Here is a 21514-nt window from a genome sequence, read left to right as displayed (position 1 = left end):
GATAAAGCTTGATAAGGAATTATTTATTTCAATTAGAGAGCACTCAAATCTTTCACTTAATTAATTAAGTACTGTACACATAGTACTGTATGATTACAAAGGGATTCATTGCTGCTCATCCCAAATATTGTATTGTATAATAATATACAATAAAAAGTCCAGAATATAATGAATATGGGAGAAAAAAATTACAGAAGAGACCTCAGTTTCCCACCCCGAAAGATTCCAAACATTTTCCTTCTATGCACGACCATGGAAAAGGGACACTTTATTTTCAGGCCTGAAAAGCCTGATATTCTGAAAGGGCCTTGGATGTTTGAGGGTTTTTCTCTCCTGCTAAGCAAATAAATAAATAAATAAATAAATAAATAAATAAATAATTCCTTATTCCATTCCAGCACTCACTTATTTCTGTTTTTTCTTCTTTCCCAAATTCAGCTCTTATGCTCCACAAAGGCTCTACTCTGATATAGATTTCAGAATGTTCTCGCTTTCTTATTTTTACTTTCTTTTCTCTTCCCAAAGTAATCACACAGATTAGCTTTCCTATCAATAGAGCCACTCAATCCATTTCCTCCAGTTCTACGATATCTTCTGAGGCATGCCATGTTACCGAAAATTAAAGAGGAAGAGGCACCCACCCTGATGAATTCTAATTACCTTCTTCATTAAAACCTATTTTTTAACTTTAGTGTTAACTGGGGGATCAAATAAGTTGGGGAAATTAAGCTAGCAAATTGATAACATAAAAAGTTAATTGGTGGCTTAATTCCAAGCTCTAGCAAACAGGGTGGGTGTTTCATTGCAACACGTTGTTCTGATTATTTGGTGCAGTGGTTAGGGCACTGGAGAAAGAAGAATTCAGATGCTAAATTCAGAGTGAACCCATAAAACTCCTCTTTTCTCAACCTAATCCACCACATAACACTGTTGTATGGATTAAATACAGTGAGCTATAAATGCTCTTCTGAGCTTCTAGAATGAGGAATGAGATAAACAAGTAATCAGTCACACATCAGCATTCCTTACTGATTAAAGGATTTATTTTAAATGGAATATTTTGCAAATGTACTTATTCAACATTTACCAACTTGAGTCTCAAGAGAGGCAGCAGTTTACACAACGATTTATTATAGGATTTGTAAAAATGAAATTGTAGCCTTAGTGAGGCAGGTCCCCAGAAAAGGAAGGAAATTTTCAGATAGAACTCTGTGGGTCCATATATATATATATATATATATATATATATATATATATATATATAATCCTTGGCCACTTGTCTTTATCTCCCCACACCATTTGCATCTCTGATTTCCTCTCTTTCCTCTCACCTGCCACCCTGGGCAGTGGTCTATTGATCTTGGCTGCTTTCAGATTGGTGTCTGACAGTGCCTTAAGCCCCTGCTCTTTTCTCCAGGCCCATGAAGGTGGCCTAAGGATTAATTAGAAAAGGTCAATGCTATAGAAACCAGAGCAGTCCCAGCTCCCCCTTCTCAATCATTCAGAATCACGTTTAAAGCTCCAGAGATCAAGGAGGACTGGTGCAGAGACACAGAAAATTGCACAATTATTGAGGGGCTACTGCCAGGCTCACTAAAAATGAAGGAATGGGGAATGGAGGGGGGATCACTTATATTTTGACAAAGACTCTGCCGCTCTGGAAATCCCTTGCATTATCTCACCAGTGCCACAAACCGTATTAAATTGCTGGAAAAGACACTTTGATTTGTGGGGAGGGAATGAAGAAGAAAGAAAAAACCCTAGGGGTGTTTCCTGACCATTTTAAAAAAATAATTTTCTGTTGAATTGACCTCCCTCAGTTTTAATGTCAAGGCAACAAAGGAGAGCAGGTCAAAATACTTCTTTTGGCCAGACTGAAGGTGCTGTAACTGTATTTAGGGTAAGAGACAGATTTGCTACTCCTGCTGAGCAATTACCTTAGGTGACTCACAGGACTACAGAATTTTAGGGCCAGGCAAGATCTAAGGGGTTATCTGCCTAAGACAAGTGCTCTATCCTATAGCCCAGTTCTCTATAGCTCTCTCATATCTGTCAGATTAGTAGGTTTCCATTCTATGAGAGCTGCAAAGCAAGAAAAGAAAGGAAGAAAATTCATTAGGCTGTTGTTGCCGATAGAATGAAAAATAAGCTTAAAGATGGTTATAGTGTAACCACTGTTGCTGCGTTCCAGCCAGGAAAGGAACTAGTCACAAAAAGCTTGTTAAACATAAGTAGTTATTTCCCCAATAAAGCTATAATTATACTACATCTTGATGGCTACATATGGATATCTTCACTCTTTTTGCTATGCCACTTTTACTTTGTAATAATTTTTTTAGCTGCAGAGGTGTGGCCTCAATAAGTGGCAGGGGAGGAAATATCAAATGGTGCTGGCTTGTCATGCCTCATTGCCCTATTGCTGATGTTAAAATGACAAGGAGTTGATGAGGAGAAAAATGCTTTGTACCACAAACCAGTGGCTAGTTTTGATCAATGTGTTTCAGGGAATTATCTTCAGGTGTTGATTTGGTGCAGTGAGCAAGGGAAATGAGCAGTAGTTTTGGCATCTGGAGCAGCATAAAGCCTGGTTTGTCTGGAGACAAGAGAACTTTCCTCCTCTGTTACCATGATCAGGCTGCTTTTCTTGGCAGCTGCAAGATCCACTCCCAAGGAGTCCAGCTTCCTTTCCTGACCTGCCCAGCAGCATTTTGGAGCCCCTGGAGGACATACTAAAAATCTTTCCATAGGATTATAGGATTTCACATTTTTTATATCATTATTATTTTTCTTTGAAATAACTGATTTTAAAATGGATATCAAAAACATTTGTCAAATAATGATATTACTGGGAAAGACAAAAATGCATGCAGTGTGCTCCTGGGCCTTCTTCTAGAGTTTTAGTTCCTCACCAAACTACCAACTCTAGGATTCCATAGGATGGAAGCATGGCAGTTAAAGTGCAATTACAGTGCTATAATTGTATAGTGGGAATAGGTCCAGATAAAGCTTGGCCATTATGGACCAGACAACCCAAAAAGCTTTGCATGACAGCAAAAGTAGTTCATAAAAATAAATTGTTGTTGGGAAAGTTGTGTCTACTGTGAAGATTTTAGCTAAATTTAGAGAGAAGAAGAAAGCCCAACAGGTGGGTGGCAGATGACACCATTCCTACTAATCGAAAGGCTCCTGGAATTCTGATCCTGCAAGCCCATGATCCACTACCCTATTCACTTTAAGATGTCTCTTTCCTTCTAGTGGTCAGCCTATCCCCAGAGTGACTTACACAGAAGAAGAGAAGAGAACATGGGGAACTGTCTTCAGGGAGCTGAAGACTCTGTATCCCACCCATGCATGCTATGAACATAATCATGTCTTCCCTCTCCTGGAAAAATACTGTGGCTACCAAGAAGACAATATCCCACAGCTGGAAGATGTCTCCAACTTCTTAAAAAGTAGGTTAAAGTGCAAAGTTAAGTCCAAACTCTGACATCATTTACAAATGTTATCAATATAAATCCTTCCACTTGAAATATGAAAGCTTAAAACAGGGGTGGGATTCATGTGGCCTTCCAGATGATGTTGAACTGCTGTTCACAGCTTTCCTCACCATTGGTTCTGCTGACTGGGGCTGGAAGGCTGGTGCCACAACAAACTACAAATCTCAGAATTCAATGGGATAGAGCCATGACCGTTAAATCAGTTTCAAACTGCATTAATTCAGCAGCGTGGCAGCAGCTTCAGTGCAGCCAGGGTGACCAGATGTCATAACTGCACAGGAGGACAAGGCACTGTACATGGTAGAACACTCAAGAAAAATGTAGATCATTACAAAACAAAAGCTAAAATCACTCACATAGATATAAATTCACATTTCTTAATCATGCTTGAAATGGAGCACATTTTGCAATTCCTTTTGGAGAGAAGGCTGAAATGTAGGACATGTCCTATAAAAGGAGGATGTCTGGTTACCCTGCTTCAGTGGGTCTGCTCTGGTTGGGACTAGCAATTGGATTTAGATTTAAAGAATCCAGTCTTATCCATACTTACCTGGGAACAAGTCGTAAGGAACTCAATAGCTCTTCTGAGCAGATATGTGTGTGCTTGTACTATATAATGATGCAGAGAAGAACTCTAAATCTGTCAGCAGTATAACTTCAGCCAGACTAATATGGAGTTCTGCTGGTTCTTTAAGGCTGCACTGGATTTCGCCTACGTCCTGTGGCTGGCCTTCTCTCATCTCGGGATTTTTTGGGTGGCTTGGCTTTCAGAGTATTTCATTCTACCCAGTATATTCGTCATTCATCAAGACCAATGTACACACCAGAACCGTAAGTATTTGGTCTCAGAACCATCAGAAACCTGGAATATTCTATGTGATCAACAGAAAGAAGAATCAAAATAGCTTAGCTAGAAATTATCTGAGGGAAAAAAATGTGTACATTTTACAAAAGGGATGGTTCTGGGTAAAAAGGTAAAGGTAGTCCCCTGACATGAAGGTCTAGTCATAAGGGGAAGCGCTCATCTCCGTTACTAAACTGAAGAGCCAATATTCTCCGAGGACTGCTCTAGTGGTCATGTGGCCAGTGTGACAGTACCGAACACTGTGCCATGGTTTTATTTACTGATTTAATTAAGTTGTATCTCATTTTTTTTCCTGATAAGGCCACTTACAACAAATTAAAACAAACTAAAGCCAAAATTCTATTATACGTTTTTTTAAAAAATTAAATAAACCACTCCATTAAAATTCCAGCAAAGCTAAAATAATGTAAAATATTTTTAAAACATAAAAAGAAATTAAACCATACCACACCACATGAAAAGATATCTAGGGGTAGCTGTGTTGGCCATGTAGTAAAGCACAATAGCGTCCAAAATCCACAACAGTGATACCTTTATTGGCCAACCAAAATGCACAAAATTGAAAGCTTTTGAAGCTCCCTGAATTTTCGTCAGGCCAAGCGTTAAACAAATCATACAGGAGGGGGAAAATTATGATGATGTTAGTCACAAGCCTGCATTTTGAAGATGCTGCTGTTCACAGTTTAGGTGTAGTTGGAGGGGCATCCATACAGGCCAGCCCCTCTTCTTCTAAGGAAGTCCTCCATATTTTCCCATCAGGATATATATTATCCTGATGGGAAAATATGGAGGACTTCCTTAGAATTCAGTGCTCTCACTTATAAAAGGAGCTTGTGGCTTCACAAAGGACAGGGGCAACTTGGATCTCAAGAGAGTATCTCTTTTTGTTGCTAATGGAACTTTTTTTCCCTGGTGTACCCTCATGGCCAGAAAGAAGAGGGGCTGGCCTGTATGGATGCCCCTCCAACTACACCTAAACTGTGAACAGCAGCATCTTCAAAATGCAGGCTTGACTAACATCATCATAATTTTCCCCCTCCTGTATGATTTTTAACGTCTTTGCTGACGAAAAATTCAGGGAGCTTCAAAAGCTTGCCAAATGCATGTTGTGCAGTTTGGTTGGCCAATAAAGGTATCACTGTTGTGGATATATATATATATATATGCTGTTTTGGTAAAACATTCCAAATGTACTCCAAATTTTTAAGAAAAATGTTTTAACTTTGTTGGAGGTAGAAACTTCAAATGGTAAAGTCCCAGTCCATTGGCTCTCTCTTTAGGGCCCTGGAAAGCTGTTTCTGCTACAGGAGGTAAGAACCAAAATCCCACCTAAATAAAACGGTCTTTGCCTGCTGGCAGAAAGATGGTACCAGCCATACCTCCCATGAGAAGGAGTTCTATAGTCTGGGAGCAGCCACTGAGAATACAGTCTTTCCTGTACTCAAAAAATGTTGATGGTGCTGGGAGCAAGACAAAGCTCTCTCCTGATGATCTTACCATAATTTCAACACCAGAATCCTCCAAGGATCTCCAAAATGCCTGGAAATGCCAAAAAAATAAATAAAAATAAATGGTCCCAATTCAAACTTGATTTGGATTGGTCTAAATTTGCCTGATTGTTTTGGGTATTCAAAAGAATCAGTTACACATCTCTAGTCTAGATATCACTTTTAAAGGTTTTTCATGCAACCTCTTTTATTTCTCTGTTTTAAAGCAATGTATAATGGATTTAAAAAAACACAGAAATAATCCATGCATTTTTTCTTTTTCTTTTAGTGATGTTTGCCATGAACTTCTTGGTCATGTTCCCTTGTTTGCTGATCCCAGTTTTGCTCAGTTTTCCCAAGTAAGTAAAACCTTTGAACGATGGCAACTAACAGGAAGGATCCTTCAACAATACATGAAACTGTCTCATTCTGTGACTCTTGCAGTCAAGAATATGTGCAAAAAAATTCCAGACTCCAAAATCCAATCTCTGAGACTAAGGGGTGAAACAGATGGCCAAAAAGAGCTGGCTTCCCAGAGGACTGGGAGTGTGGTGTTCAGACAGCAGCATGCTCCCAGTCTGCTGGGAAGCCATATGGCCAACAGCACATGCAGTGGATCCATGACATTTCAGCAGTGCAGCGTTTACACATGCTGCACTGAAGAAACCCTGAAAAAACACTACAGCGGTGGCAAAGGCGCTCTTTCCTCAGCACAAAAAGGAGTGGCTTTCTGCTGCTCCTTTTTGCATTGGGGAAGAGCCAGGTTGGGGGCATGGTGTGCTGTTGCCACGGCCTCAACCTTGCAAGCAAAGGGCTAGTGGCAAGCCACTCCTTACTGCAGTCTGTTTCGCCCTCATGACTGCAATTTTAGCAATTTTCAAAGGCATAAGCATGCTATTTTGTGCACACTTAGGTGGATGTGAGTCCCCTTGAACTCACATATAATAATGTAGGATTTCACTGTTAATTATTCTTTTTTAAAACATAGAAACTATCTGGTCAAACTAAATTACAAAATCTTTACTATGAGCTCTTGAAAGATAGCTATTCGCCAAAATGTATTGTCACATTGAACTCTTGTAAGGTTATTACCACACATGCACACAAATTCATAATGACTGAGAATTCGAGTACCAAAGATGTACGGTGTTTATTGATGCAATGGGATTTGATGGTTGATATTGACAAAGTATTGTTTTAAGGTCAGAGTTCCAGTGTTGGGCAAGTAAATTCACAATACCAAAATACAGTTTTTAGATAGCTTATGGAAGGAAGGGAGGAATTGATCAGCCTGTTTTTGCTCTGTGTGAGTTCATTCATAAATCCATTCTATGTGGTTTCTGCATGTGTGCTTGTGTGTTTTAAAGCAACACAAAAAATAATATATTATCAGTGCAAACTGGTAGCCTCCATGTCAGAGAGGATAGGGAATGTGCTCCAGGATCAATCTGCAACATTTGGTCAACACCTTGGATACATTTGGAGTAGATTCCAATGGGAATTCCAATCCCCACTTACATTATTATTATTATTTATTAATCTTTATTTATATAGTGCTGTAAATTTACACAGCACTGTACATACAATCTTTTAATTAGATGGTTCCCTGCCTTCAGGCTTACAATCTAAGAACACACGACACAAAAGGAGAAGGGAATGGTTGTGGGGAAGGGGATGAGGTCCTGGAGTTCATAGAAGGTATCAGCTGCCACAGTGCACAACTATGCATTTAAATGATCTGCATTTTTTGGAAACACAGAATAATGACCTTTCATTTCTACAGGAAATTGGATTAGCTTCCCTGGGAGCTCCAGATGAATACATTGAGAAACTTGCTACGGTAACTCTGGGATTGGGGAGGGGAGGCATTTTCAAAATGGTCCAGTCTCAAATTCAGGGCAAAGGCTCTTTTCTCATACAGAATGCTGTTGAAATTTCCTTTTACAAATCTGGCAAATATTAATTAATTTTAAATAGACTTGCACAGTTTAAAGAGACTTGTACAGAGACCTGAGGAAGGAGGGACTTCCTGAAACAACTAATTTGGCTTCTGTATCCCCACTTACATAGGAGCCCTGGTGGTTAAATGCCTCTACTGCAGCCACTCACTCAAAACCATAAGGTTACGAGTTCACTACCAGCAAAAGGTAGTGAACTCAGGCTTGCATCCTTCCAAGGTTGCTAAAATGAGTACCCAGCTTGTTGGGGGCAATTAGCTTACACCTTCTTAACCACTTAGGGAGTGCTTAAGTGCACTGATAAGCGGTATAGAAATGTACTTGCTATTGCTATTTTGTATGAGCTGCAGAAGAAGGAAGAGCCTTTCTCCACAACCACCAAGGAGATGCGGAGAAATTGCCTCAAATAGAGACCAAACAAAATTTCCAAGCAACTTCAGTTCAATGGCCAACTTTAATAGCTGTATAAATGTCACAGATAAGGTGTCTCATAGTGTTGTAAGGTTTTCCAGTTATTTTCCCTCAGTATCATGGGTATACAATAAGAACAATTTTGGCCTGCATTTCGCGTCTATTGCATCACTAACTGGCCATTTCCATGTGACTGAGCTAGTAAATCCATCGTAGGTTTGAATAATTTAATAACTATCTCCAAAATAGGTTCAGCACCTTGGATACTCTCTTGAAATTTTAGACTAAAATCTGGAGTAAATTTACTGCTCCAGTGACACAGTTACACAGGAGCCACCAGCCACTGTTTGATGGATAGTGATGGTGTCAAAGATGACATCTGCCAGATAAAAGAACACTCCTGTCCTTCAGCTGTTAAAGGTACTGAAAGCCCAATATTGAGAAAGTAGTGTCCTAACATAAAACTCTCCTATTTAGCTCACAGCCACATGTTTAGCATAATCTGGAACTTTATATATAACTAGTAGAGACAATCTTTCCCTTTTACTTTATACTAGGTTTACTGGTTTACAGTTGAATTTGGACTATGCAAAGAAGGCAATGCTATTAAGGCCTATGGAGCTGGGTTGCTGTCATCGTTTGGTGAATTACAGGTATGAATGTGCAAATCTTGATATTTTTGGAAATCAAGCATCATTTCCCACCCACCCCCAAATTATAAGTGTTTTGAGTGCAACCTCTAGTTCACTTTCTAAAATTGTAGGTTCATCTTCAAATGGTTCTTCCTTTAATGACGCTTTCATCCTTTCATTTATTTTATATTGTTATACAGTGTATAATTTCCTCTACATTAAATGTGTACTGTGAAGATACAGTATCTCATTGCACACAAGTAATGGAAAATTGAATGCCAATTCTAATGGCTTGAGTGTTGGACTAGGACTCTGGGAGGCCAGGGTTTGAAATTCTGCTCAGCCATGGAAACTAACTGGGTGACTTTGGATGAGTCACACTCTCTCAGCCTCAGAGGAAGGCATTGTGAACCCTCCTTTGAATAAATCTTACCAATAAACTCTACAACAGTGTCACCATCAATCAGAGTGGCTTTGTTTTGACAACAATCCCAATGGCCCTTACCACTTGAGTTTGCTGTCAGAATTAAATATTAACCTGTACAGTGGAGAAAATGATCACTATTTTTGTTAATGTTCAAAAACTTTCTGCCTTTCTCCTTTAGTATTGCTTATCAGATAAACCTGTGACTGAGCCTCTCAATCTAGAAAGAACAACCATTCAAAAATATCCAGTCACTGAATTCCAGCCCATTTACTATGTTGCTGAAAGTTTTAAAGATGCAAAACAAAAGTTAAGGTAAATGATTTTATTTTGATTAGGGTTTGGATAACTATTTAAAGTCTTTTTCACATGTCCATAATACATGTTTGTCATAGTGACTGATGCTGTTTCCTGAGACCCATGTCAGCTGCCCTGAAATTTTTATTTCATGGGTAGAGGTAAGACTGCCCTTTAATTACCATGAAAAATCATCTGGTGAGAGTGTGAGCCATTGCTCAACCATTGTTCACTGTCAGAATCCAAGGATTTAGCTATGCACAAAACTGTAAATAACCAAAGAGTCATAAAAGTTCAAGTATCCAAAACCACAAGAGCATCTTTGCAAAAGAGGGTAGTCAGGGCAGGTAATATTTGCAGTGGCTGGCCAGAACTCCTCTACATCCTAAACACTCCCAGCTCCACCCAGGTTCCTGGCTGTATTTATTTAAAATGAGTTTTCTGTATAGAAGACACTGTTTCTCATGTTTCTGTGCACAGAACAGGTAATGTTGTTGTTGTTCTAGGGGTTTTACCCAGGGTTTTACACAGAAACCTCCATGATTTTCTCCACAGCATACTTCCTCTGCAACACTTGAGTATGGGGAAGAATATTGGGGAAGAATATTTGTTTTCTCCCATTACTCATTTTCACATGTGAGGATGTAATAATTGAGGATTTACATCCCTAGGTAGGGCTGGCACTGGGTAGGGATGTACATTAATTAGGAAACATATTTTAAAAAACTTACCTGAGCTGAAGACTAAATGAAAAATGCCACCTAAAGATGACAGAATCATAGAACCATAGAGTTGGAAGAGATCACAAGGGTGTCATCCAGTCTAACTCACTGCCATGCAGGAATACACAGTCAAAGTACTCCTGACAGAGGGCCATCCAGCCTCTGTTTAAAAACATTCAAAAGAGGAGACTCCACCATTCTCTGAGGCAGCATATTCCCCTGTTGAACAGTTCTTACTATCATCATCCTAATGTTTAGTTGGAATCTCTTTTCCTGTTGCGTAAATCCTTTGCTTTATGTCCTAGTCTGTGGAACAGCAGACAACAAGCTTGCTCCGTCCTCAATATGATATCCCTCCAAATATTTAAACATGACCGTCATGTCACCTCTTAACATTCCCTTCTCCAGGCTAAATATACCCAGCTGCCTAAGTTGTTCATCATAAGGCAGGGTTTCCAAAACTTTCAGCACTTTGTTCACCCTCCTCTGGACATACTCCAGATGCTGATGAACATGTGAGAGTAGCCTAAAAACATGATGCACCAAGCAACACACAGTTTCCATCCCAAATCCAGCAAGAGACATGGGCAAAAGCCTACTATTATCTATGGTTTGTTTCAATGTCACCTTTTGCACACATTTTCTCCTCCCTCTTTTATCTTACCATTTCACACAAGTCATAAAATCCTTAGTTTTTTGTGGGTTTTTCAGGCTATATGGCCATGTCCTAGAAGAGTTTATTCCTGATGTTTCGCCAGCATCTGTGCCTACACACACACACACACACTGTGTGACCCTGGGTAGGTATATACCCACTCTCTTCCATATAGCCTGAAAAACCCAAAACTATGGATGCCAGCCCTGAAAGCCTTTGACTTCACATATAAAATCATTGTTTTGTATTCTTTAAGTGATGGTGTTCAGCAAAAATATATCCATTTGAATGCATTAAAGTTTCCATTTTCTCCTTCAGGCGATATGCCTCCACCATTCCCCGTCCATTCTCAGTCCGGTACAATCCATACACTGAAAGGATTGAGGTTCTGGATAACACCAAGCAACTGAAGAATTTAGCAGATGCCATTAACAGTAAGAACTTGCACTTGTTTATCCATTGCTTTTCCCTTCAGAATCCCAGATCTATAGCTCTTCCTGTGCTTGCTTTGATGTTCAAAAAGAACTCTTGCATGCCCCAATGTCTCATACTCCCTGTACATGAAAGCTACAAATGTGATATGAAATCATTGGGAGTTGTTTTAATGTTCAAAACAAAGCAAAAGCATTCAGTATTCCACTTCCAGTAACAGAATTATTCACTGTCCAATAGAATCCAAATGGCTTTTCTTGGGGAACTTAGTATTCTGTCCCACAGGGGACAGGACCTATCATCCCTTGCTGGTTGGGGCTGATGGGACTTAGAATTCAAGTGCTCTAGGAAAGCCACCACCACTGCTGGGAAAGTTTTGTAATAAAATTGCACAAACGGCAAAAGATTTATATGATCTGCAGAGAAACCAGAGTAATGTAGTTGTTATGCACTCAAAGCAATGTCAATATAACTTTGCCATATTAATTGTTATTGTTGTTGTTATTATGATCAGGTATATTGTGGTTATTAGAGGCAGGCTTATACTGAACACTTAAATTGGACTGGAGAGAATTGGATGCAAATATATGTATATCTATTTTGAATGATCAGACCTACCTGCCAGGAATATTATAAAGATACATTGAGATTCACTCTACATATCTTGTCTTGTGTTTGTTCATGGAGTGCAAATGTTAGAAACAAAGAACAAAACAAAATATGGACTTTCCTTTTTTTCTTTTTTGTAGATGAAATGGGAGTTCTCTGCAATGCTCTTCAGAAGATCAACTGAAGATGATGATTTCAGATTCCTTGCATTCGTTCTGAAAGCCGAAGGGCAGACATTGAAACAAATATCAAACTGTAAAAAAAAATAATAATCACCTAATAACCTAATGTAGATATGTATCAGATGCTTCATTTGCTTACTATGTATATTTTATTAAGTTTGACAATGAAAAAAAACCCAGCAATCTGTTTGATGATTGCCCACAGCTTTATTGTCTGAAACAAAAATGCCAAGTTTAGCTGTTAAACCATTTACACTCTGACAGTGCCATTATATCCATGCATACTTAGAAGTATACCCCATTGAGTGCAGTGGTGTTTATGCTCACATAGGTGGGTACAGGATTGTTGACTTGTAAACTGCCTAGGTCAGGAGTGGGCAAGTATGACTCTCAAGTTCTTCAGAGGCAACTCCCATCAGTCTTTACCATAGTATAACCAATGGCAGGAAATGTTGGGAATTTCAGTCCAACAACATCTAAGAAGAGTAAAAGCAGCTTCCTCTTGAACCAAGCCTTTGGAAACAGTACAGGCATTATATAAAGAACCTTTTGTTTGAATCAGTAGGTCTGACTCCTGCACCAGTACTACTGATGATATGCCAGCTGAAGCAATTCTTATTATGCAATTGCTATCTATCATTCATGGTGTTTTTTCAGATGATGGACCGGGTCCTTACATTGCCCATTCAGGCAGAACTCTCGTATGATTCCCCATCCACCCAGGACCGCCAGTTTTTCTGCAATAGCCCCACTGAACAGTTGTTCTGTGGCTGGAGAAGAGCAAGGAGGGGGATTGGAGAAGCATTTGGTTATGCTCCATGGCCTGATACAGACCTATGACATCATCTACTGAGATCCACAGGGATGTTGGCAGATGATATCATTGGTTTGTATCTGTTATGGGAAGTTCCATTGCCAGATGATTCTTTGATCTTCTCCACTCCCCATCAGTTGCAGAATGGCTGTTCAGAAGGGCTAATGCAGCAACACCAGGAGACGTTTTGGTCACTGCAGATGGTAGAAAACTTCAATAATGACTAAAACAAGACATACTTCAGTGTAAGATTGTCCTTATGCTTGCATATGTCACTAGCAGGGTGCTTCAACTTGTCACACTCCTGCTTTTTCCCACCAGTTCCTCAATTATTTTTCTTTAAGCAAAGAGAGAGAGTGCAATTCATCAAGCAGAGGAAAATGGAATAGGTACTGAATGTATGGAGAGTAGTGCTATGATACCCATTAGGGGAAGGGAAGAATCCAGTCTTCTATCAGAAATTCTTCCCAAAACATTTGTTAACACAGAACTAGAGAACAGTCCATTATGCCATGAAATTTGAAGTCTCATTACCTATCTTCATTCTACTTTGTAATATGGATTGGAATAAATACTTACACCCACACTCCGGGAGAGGGGGGGAAAGAGAGAATGGCGAAAGAAAATTGATATTCCAATTTTCATGTTTGTGTTTTGCAATAATATCAGTACTCCAATTGTCATATTTCTTCTTTTCACCGTTCACTGTAGACTATTTTTGTAGCCATTCTCTTGTTCAGAGTTTTTATGGAAGGCAGCATGAAGATGTTTCCAATGCATGAAAAATCACAAAGAATATGTTGATGACAGTGGTAATAACCTATGATATCCATACTAGGTGGGGGGGAATAACAGCTGCAGACATTGTTTAAGAAAGGATAACCCAACCTATGCCAGGGGATGTGTCATATACTCAGGGGCAGAGACAAAACAAACAAACAAAATAGTAGGAATCCCACTAGAGAAAGCACCAGAGGTGCTGAAATCAAAACCAAGTAGAATTCTATGAATAGACTAATGTATTCAAAATATATACAGCATATAGAATAATATAATCAAAACATATATACAATGGATTTCTGGATAGTTTCAGTTTCGATCAAAAGGGTCTTCTTCAAAGTACAGAGAATATTTACAGTAATCTGTTTATAGAGCAACCTATATCTTTTTGATACAGTTTATGCACTGAATCCATGGAGAGTTGATTGATCAAAATAGAGAGGTAAGATTACTTAAATGGCACTTGTTTCCAAGTAAAGTCACAATTCAGTATGCCAGTTCTGCTACCAGAAGGATTTTGGGAACAGTGGCAAAGTGGTAATTTTTGAAGTGTAGTCACAACATTGACATTTGCCTTAGCCACACCTTGAATAAGAGTTCAAAAATTGTGTCTGTGTTGATCCATAAAAACAAAGATCTTTTGTAAAGCCAGTGGGTCTTGATTGCCTATTCAGGTCACCACAAAATACATTACAACAAAAAGTGCTTATAGCTATATTAGTGCTGAGAAAACCTATGCCTCCTTCCTACACACCCACAAGTACTTTAAAGACTTTAGGGAAGCTTAGAGAGAACAAGGGAGCCATAGGAAAATTGCAAATGATATCATGTGTGTGCATGTGTCTTCACATTTACAGTTGAGTTAGGGTGATCCCATTTATTTCGTAGGTTTTTCTTGGCAAGGAATATTCAGTGATGGGTTTGTCAGTTCCTTTCTCTGAAATATAGCCTACAACACCCCATATTCCTTGATGATCTCCCATCCAAGTACTAACCAGGGCTGACCCTGCTTAGCTCCCATGGTTAGATGGGATATCTGTTAAAATGCAAAAATCTCTTTAAATATAGCCTACAGCACCTGGTATTCATTGCTGGTCTCTCATCCAAGTACTAACCAGGATTATTCTGCTTAGCTTCCAAGATCAGGCAGGATCTGGTGCCTGTAGGGTATTTAGGCTGATTGAAAGGATTTAATATTATCTGGTCCAATAAATGTTATCATCTCACTTGCTCTGTATGGCTGAGATCCAAAGAAATCAATTCTGCTTATGCATGGTTCCTGCTAATTAGAAAATCCTAGCACTTCAAGTCTTGGCTCTGCCATGTATGTGTATGTTGTGCCTTCAAGTTGTATGTTGACTTATGGTGACCACATGAATATCACATGGTTTTCTTCAAGATGTTATAGGATTTGACCAAAGTCATGCCACACTAACAACATTTGAGATGCACTGGTGGCATTAAAAAAATCAACAGTAAAAAGATATGTCAGGATAACTGGTAAAGCAGGAAGAGAAAGAATGGAGTTTATCAGACATGGGAAATTGGAAGTATAATCCAATGGCAATCTGAACACAATCATGGGGTTTAACGTTATTGCATGATAGCCTACTACACGCAAATGCGGGCAATGGGAAGTCAGTCCAAGCGCAATCATGGAGTTTCACGTTTGTTGCATGATAGACTACCACACGCAAATTCGGGCAATGGCAAGCTATTTTTGGGCAATGGGAAGCCAGTTGGAACACAGTTCGAATTCACATAAATTTGCTGAACTAGCTAATTCACGTGGATGTGTTCTGGCCCCACTTGCTTTTCATTCGAAATTACGAGAAATTCCTCCCATGTGATAAAGTCCAATGTGAGTTGGTGATGAGTGCAAGACCTTGTAAAGCTAAGTATTCTGAGCAAATGCAGCTGCATGTGTATCTTTCCTTAAAAAAATAATAAAAAATAATCATTGCATTTTCTTTAAATAAAATAAAATACATTTATCATCCCATTTTGTGGCATTTGTTTTTTTTAAAAAAATTAAGCTTTAAGGTCAGTACACACAAACACACATAGAGAGTTGACAGATTTAGAATTCATTTAAATGGCTAATTTAAAGATTATTTTCCCCCTTTGTCATTTCAGAAGGAGGGAGAAGGGAGAGCCTTTTGTGGTAGAACCCCTTCATTGTGTATATCTGGAGGTTGCTTTAAGTGGTATCTTGAGAGATAAAAAACAGAATGATGCAGTACCATATGCCAATTCAACAACAGAAGGGAGGCAGGGCTTTGAAGTAGAAACACTGTTTTGTTGTTGCTTATTTGCGTAATACATTTGAAATGAGTAATCCTAATTATAGGGATGGGTTGAACAAAGCTACCAAGAGATAGTACAGAAGAGGATAATCCAGCCAAAACCTTATCCTTTGGAGAGATTTAGGGTGTATCTACACTGCAGAAATAAAGCAATGGGACATGCCATGGCTCAATGCTATGTAATTCTGGGATTTATAGTTTTGCAAGATATTTAGCCTTCCCTGTCAGAGAGCTCTGGAGCCCCACCAAACTACAAACCCCAAATTCCATAGCAATGAGTCATAGAAGTTAAAGTAGTGTCAAACTGCTTTATTTCTACAGTGTGGCAGCAGCTGTACATCCAGTCTCCTGAAGATAAGTTACATTGAACTCTGTCCCACTGAACTCAGTGGGTTTTATTATTAAGACAATATGTTTAAGACTGTGCCACACCCTGCTTGCTTATTAGGGAGCAAGTGCAATGGACACTAACCTGAAAATAGCTGCATTGTTAAACAGTGTCCACAATTCTGTATGACTCAGCATAATGCATAGTGCATGCAGAATTATGGCCATCCAGCCTCTGTTTAAAGACCTCCAAGGAAGGAGACTTTACTATACTCTGAGGGAGTGCGTTCAACTGTCGAACAGCCCTTACTGTCAGGAAGTTCCTCCTAATGTTGAGGTGGAATCTCTTTTCCTGGAGCTTGCATCCATTTTTCTGGGTCCTGTTCTCTGGAGCAGCAGAAAAGAAGCTTGCTCCCTCCTCAATATGATATCCCTTCAAATATTTAAACAGGGCTATCATATCACCTCCTAACCTTCTCTTCTCCAGGCTAAATATTCCCAGCAGCTCCCTAAGCCATTCCTGATAGAGCATGGTTTCCAGACCCTTCGCTATTTTAGTCACCCTCCTTTGGACACGCTCCCATTTCTCAAGATCCTTTTTGAATTGTGGTGCCCAGAACTGGACACAGTATTCCAGATGGGGTCTGACCAAAGCAGAATAGAGTGGCACTATGACTTCCCTTGATCTAGACACTATATTTTTATTGATGCAGCCTAAAATTGCATTGGTCCTTTTAGCTGCTGCATCACACTGTTCACTCATGTTCAACTTGTGGTCTACTTGGCCTTCCAGATCCCTTTCACATGTAGTTTCATTCAGCCAGGTGTCCCCCATCCTATATCTGTGCGTTTCATTTTTCCACCCTAAGTGCAGTGCCTTACATTTCTCTGTGTTGAATTTCATTTTGTTAGCTTTGGCCCAGCTTTCTAGTCTATTCAAGCCATTTTTAATTTTGTTCTTGACATATCACCCTCCTCCACAGCTATTCTATGCCTAGCAGAGAGGCACAGAGGTGCCTCTATGCCTTGCAGAGGTGCCTGGCTATGTCCTTGCAACCAGATCCAAAATGATTGCATCATCTTCTGCAATCTTCCAGGATTCTCTAGATGTCTCAGCCCCCTCAAGATTAAAAAGAGGGGGGGACCTTCCACTTCTTGTTTTAAAAGATTCCTTTCCTGGGCCTAAAGCGGCAGGGGGGAAATGAGACAAAATGCCCCCTAGATAACACTTTGGAGGTGATTTTTTTTTTGTTTTGTTTTTGCAGGGGTAGTGGTGTTGCAGCCCTCCAGGGTCTTGGGATGAAATTAATACAGCCCCTTAACCTTAACCTCTCTCAGTTATCCACTCTGGTTTAAAGTCATGATACAGGGCTATTTACTGATCAGATATAACTGGAATGTGATGGCTGCTGTAGAATTTGACTAACCTGGGTTCACTAGAGGGAGTCACAGTGCAGGCAGAGTCTAGGATCCAAAACGCACTGCAGCAATAATCCAATTTGAGATCTCTTTATCTGCCCTCAGTGCTAGGCAATCCTGGGAACTGTAGTTTATTGTGGCATCAAAGCTCCCTGACAGAGAAGGCTAATGTCTCACAAAACTACAATTCTCAGAATTCCCTAGCATTATTTCTGGATTATTTCTGCAGTGTGTTTTGGACCATTATGTCAGTGGAGTAGTGATGCCAATCCAGCTTTTAGCCCAAACTTTAAAGAAATTGGTGCTGGTTCTGTTTGGGGAGGTGGGAGGACTGAATTCAGCACCATGGTGAGCTCCCATTAAGTCTTTTATTCCCCACAGATCCATTTGTTCCCTTACTTCCCTCCTCCAGCCAAGTAAGAGATCCCATACATCCTGAAGCCCTCCAGATCCTTTTGCACTGCAACCTCCAGAGGCCACAGCTGACTCAGCAATTGTGAGGGAGGCTGGGAGCTGTAGTCCAACATCATCTGGAGGGCTGCATGAATCCCCATCTTTGCCAAACAGGTGTTGTTTTGGCTTTAAAAAAAAATAGTGAGAAAATTATTTCAAAGTTTTTTCCCCGCCTCTCCAATTCTGCATGTAAAATAATGCTAGCAATAAATAAACCCATGCAGGCCAAAAATGGAAGCCCCTTCTCTGTGCTGAAGCTGCTGGAACTTTAAATATCCCTTTTGAACTGAGGTTAAAAGTCTCAATGGGCAATTTGCAAAATTCTTATTAGTCTATCAAGGCTGCATCCCCACTGCAGAAGTGATCCAGTTTGATACCACTTTTAACCGCCTTGGCTCAATGATATGTAGTCCTGAGATTTGTAGTTTTGTGAGATAGCTAGCCTTCTCTGTCAGAGCGCTCTGGAGCCACAACAAACTACAATTCCCAGAATTCCATAGCACTGAGCCATGGCAGTTAAAAAAAGTGGGGTCAAACCAGATGATTTCTGCAGTGGTGAATAATTCGTTTGCCCTACACGGATTATAGTTTCTCTTTCTTTCTTTTGCTTTTTAAAAAACGAATTGCAATGGAAAAGTGGAGAGGTAGGTGGGATATGTTTGGGGTTTCTTTTTGCAAGCAGAAACATATATTTCTGGGTTAATAACAGTTGGCAAACCTCCTCTGAACAAATCTTGCCAAGAATACCCCATGACAGGTTCGCCTTCTTGTTCTTCTTGTGTGCCTTCAAGCCCTTTCCGATTTATGGTGACCCTATGATAAGGTTTTCTTGGCAAGTTGCTTCAGAGACGGTTTGCCATTGCCATCCTCTGAGGCTGAGAGAGTGTGACTTCTTGCCCAAGGTGACCTGCTCTCCAGAGCCACAATCCCAACACTCAGACCACTACACCAAGCTGGCTCTGGCTCTGCCTCTGGCACACAACCACAACCACCACAACAACCATCTTAAAATCTGGAAGGGCAGAATTAAGAACTGTCACAGGAGGAGGCACCATGATACTGGAGAATAGGACATTCTAAAGAGATAGATATATATTTCTATGGAAAGTACGGATACTGTTGATTACCATCGTTTACCATTCTTACACTTAGAATGAATGAATATATATAGAGAGAGAGAGAGAAAGAGAGAGAAATAAAAATAAAAATAAAACATGAATAAAATAAAACATGAAAAATAGCAAAGTAAAGAATAAAATGTGAAATAAATTCAAACATTAATAAATTCAAACATTAAAAATATCAAAACATTAAAAATAACAAAACATTAATAAAACATGACCACGAAGTTTGAGAACCAGTGGACTAGAGTTCCCTAGGACAGGGCTTCTTGATCACTGGTCCTCCAGATGTTTTGGACTTCAACTCCCAGAAGCCCTAGCCAAAATGGCCAATGGGGGGAATGCTGGGACTTGGAGTTCTAAAGTCTGGAGTCCCAAAGTCTGAGAACCAGTGCTCTGGGAGACAAAAATCTAAAACGTCTCACTGACCTAAAAATCCCAGAAGACACTGAAATGGGAGCAAACTGATATAATTACACCGTCAGGATGCAAACTGTCCACAGCAGCAATTTCTGTGTATCTTTCTTTCTTTCTGAAAGGCGGCGGCTCACAAAATAAAACCACTTTAAAAACTTGGCAACAAAAATGTAACACAAATTAAAACGATCCCCTTAAAACAGTATACATTTAACATGAAAACATAACAAAAGTTGAAAAGCAAAAGGTTCGTGGGGCGGGAACCGTCTACTTCCAAAGCTGGATGGGCGATAAATATAATCAGTGCCACAAAAATATTCCACAGGTCAAAATAAACTCGGTTATTTTTCAGGACACATTTCCTTCCAAAAATATAACATGCACTTTTGTTGTCTGAAAGCAGGTCCTCTGCACTGTCTGTTTTTCCAAGCAATTCAAAGAACTACACGAGGAACAAATTCAGATAGATAGATAGATAGATAGATAGATAGATAGATAGATTAAGTGCCCTAAATCCCTCCCCCCAAAAAACAAAGTCTGAAAACAAATGAACCAAAAAATTAAAACATCAAAACATTCATATTTTTGATTCTTACAAATCAAGAAGGAAAAAGGAGAAATGAAGATTCTCACACTAGTCGATACACTCAAAGCAGCACATTTTGCATCCCAATGTTAACCAGAAGACAGTGATGATGGTTATTTGGCTTTTAATGGTTTATTATTATTGTTGTTGTTGTTGTTGTTGTTTATTTACATAACGAACAAAGACAAAACCCTGCCATCAGTGTACAGTCTTAAAAGCAGAGCCAATTACTAAATTAAAACATATCTTAAAATGATTCTGAACGTTAAATCAATTAAAACGATCCACATTAGATACATTATAAACCAACTAATCAGGTGAGGGCGTTTAATATATATATATATTTATTTCATATATGTTTCAAACATCTTTGCAGGCTTCTTTAAACTTGTGTTTTAACTCGTGTTTTTCAATTAATTGCATTGTAACTTATATTAAAATAAATTAAAACATTAAAGATAAGAAAATCAAAATAAAACATTAAAAATAAACGAAATAAAAAATTTAAAATAGCAAAATAAAAATAAAACGTTAAATAAAATAAAACACTAATAAAATCAAACATTAAGAACAACAAAACAGAACATTAAAAATAACAAAATAAAAACAAAACGTTAAATAAAATAAAACATTAAAAACAAATTAAAAATAAAGCATTAATAAAATAAAACATTAAAAACAACAAAATAAAACGTTAAAAATAACAAAATAAAGCATGAAAAATAACACAGAAAAAATCAAACATTAAAAACAACAAACCATTAAAATAACAAAATAAAAATAAAACATTAATAAAATAAAACATTCTAAATAACAAAATAAAACACGAAAAATAACAAAACAAAAATAAAACACTAACTAAAGTAAAACATTAAAAACAACAAAATAAAACATGAATAAAACAACAAAACTAATAACATGCCAGGGCTGGATCCTGAAACCTTCTTCTCTTCCTGATGCTTTGGACAACAGCTCCTATCCTCCCCAGCCATCCAGGGTTAGACCTATGGGGGTTGGGGAGAATGGGAGTTGTTGTCCAACCCATCTGGCAAGGATCAGGTGGGAGGACTAAGGTGGGAGGACTGTGCCCTCCCTTGTGCCCACCCCTTCCATGCCCACC

General features: G+C 39.0%; 1 protein-coding gene across 2 annotated transcripts in view; it reads left to right on the top strand.

Annotated features, from left to right (window-relative positions):
• The window catches only part of PAH (phenylalanine hydroxylase), a 41071-nt gene extending 28711 nt beyond the window's left edge, over positions 1-12360 (top strand). Inside the window, exons 6-13 of one of the 2 annotated variants that reach the window (XM_042470036.1) lie at positions 3256-3452; positions 4193-4328; positions 6139-6208; positions 7633-7689; positions 8776-8871; positions 9456-9589; positions 11267-11382; positions 12130-12360. In XM_042470036.1, coding sequence (XP_042325970.1) covers positions 3256-3452; positions 4193-4328; positions 6139-6208; positions 7633-7689; positions 8776-8871; positions 9456-9589; positions 11267-11382; positions 12130-12173 — 850 coding nt within the window. In that variant the 3' untranslated portion in view covers positions 12174-12360. The remainder of the gene's footprint in view (positions 1-3255; positions 3453-4192; positions 4329-6138; positions 6209-7632; positions 7690-8775; positions 8872-9455; positions 9590-11266; positions 11383-12129) is intronic. The other variant, XR_006104225.1, reaches the window with a different exon arrangement.
• Positions 12361-21514: the final 9154 nt, after the last annotated feature.

Source organism: Sceloporus undulatus, chromosome 5 (genome assembly GCF_019175285.1).
Source record: "Sceloporus undulatus isolate JIND9_A2432 ecotype Alabama chromosome 5, SceUnd_v1.1, whole genome shotgun sequence".
Lineage (NCBI taxonomy): Eukaryota > Metazoa > Chordata > Lepidosauria > Squamata > Phrynosomatidae > Sceloporus > Sceloporus undulatus.
This window is presented reverse-complemented; position numbering and strand designations above follow the sequence as displayed.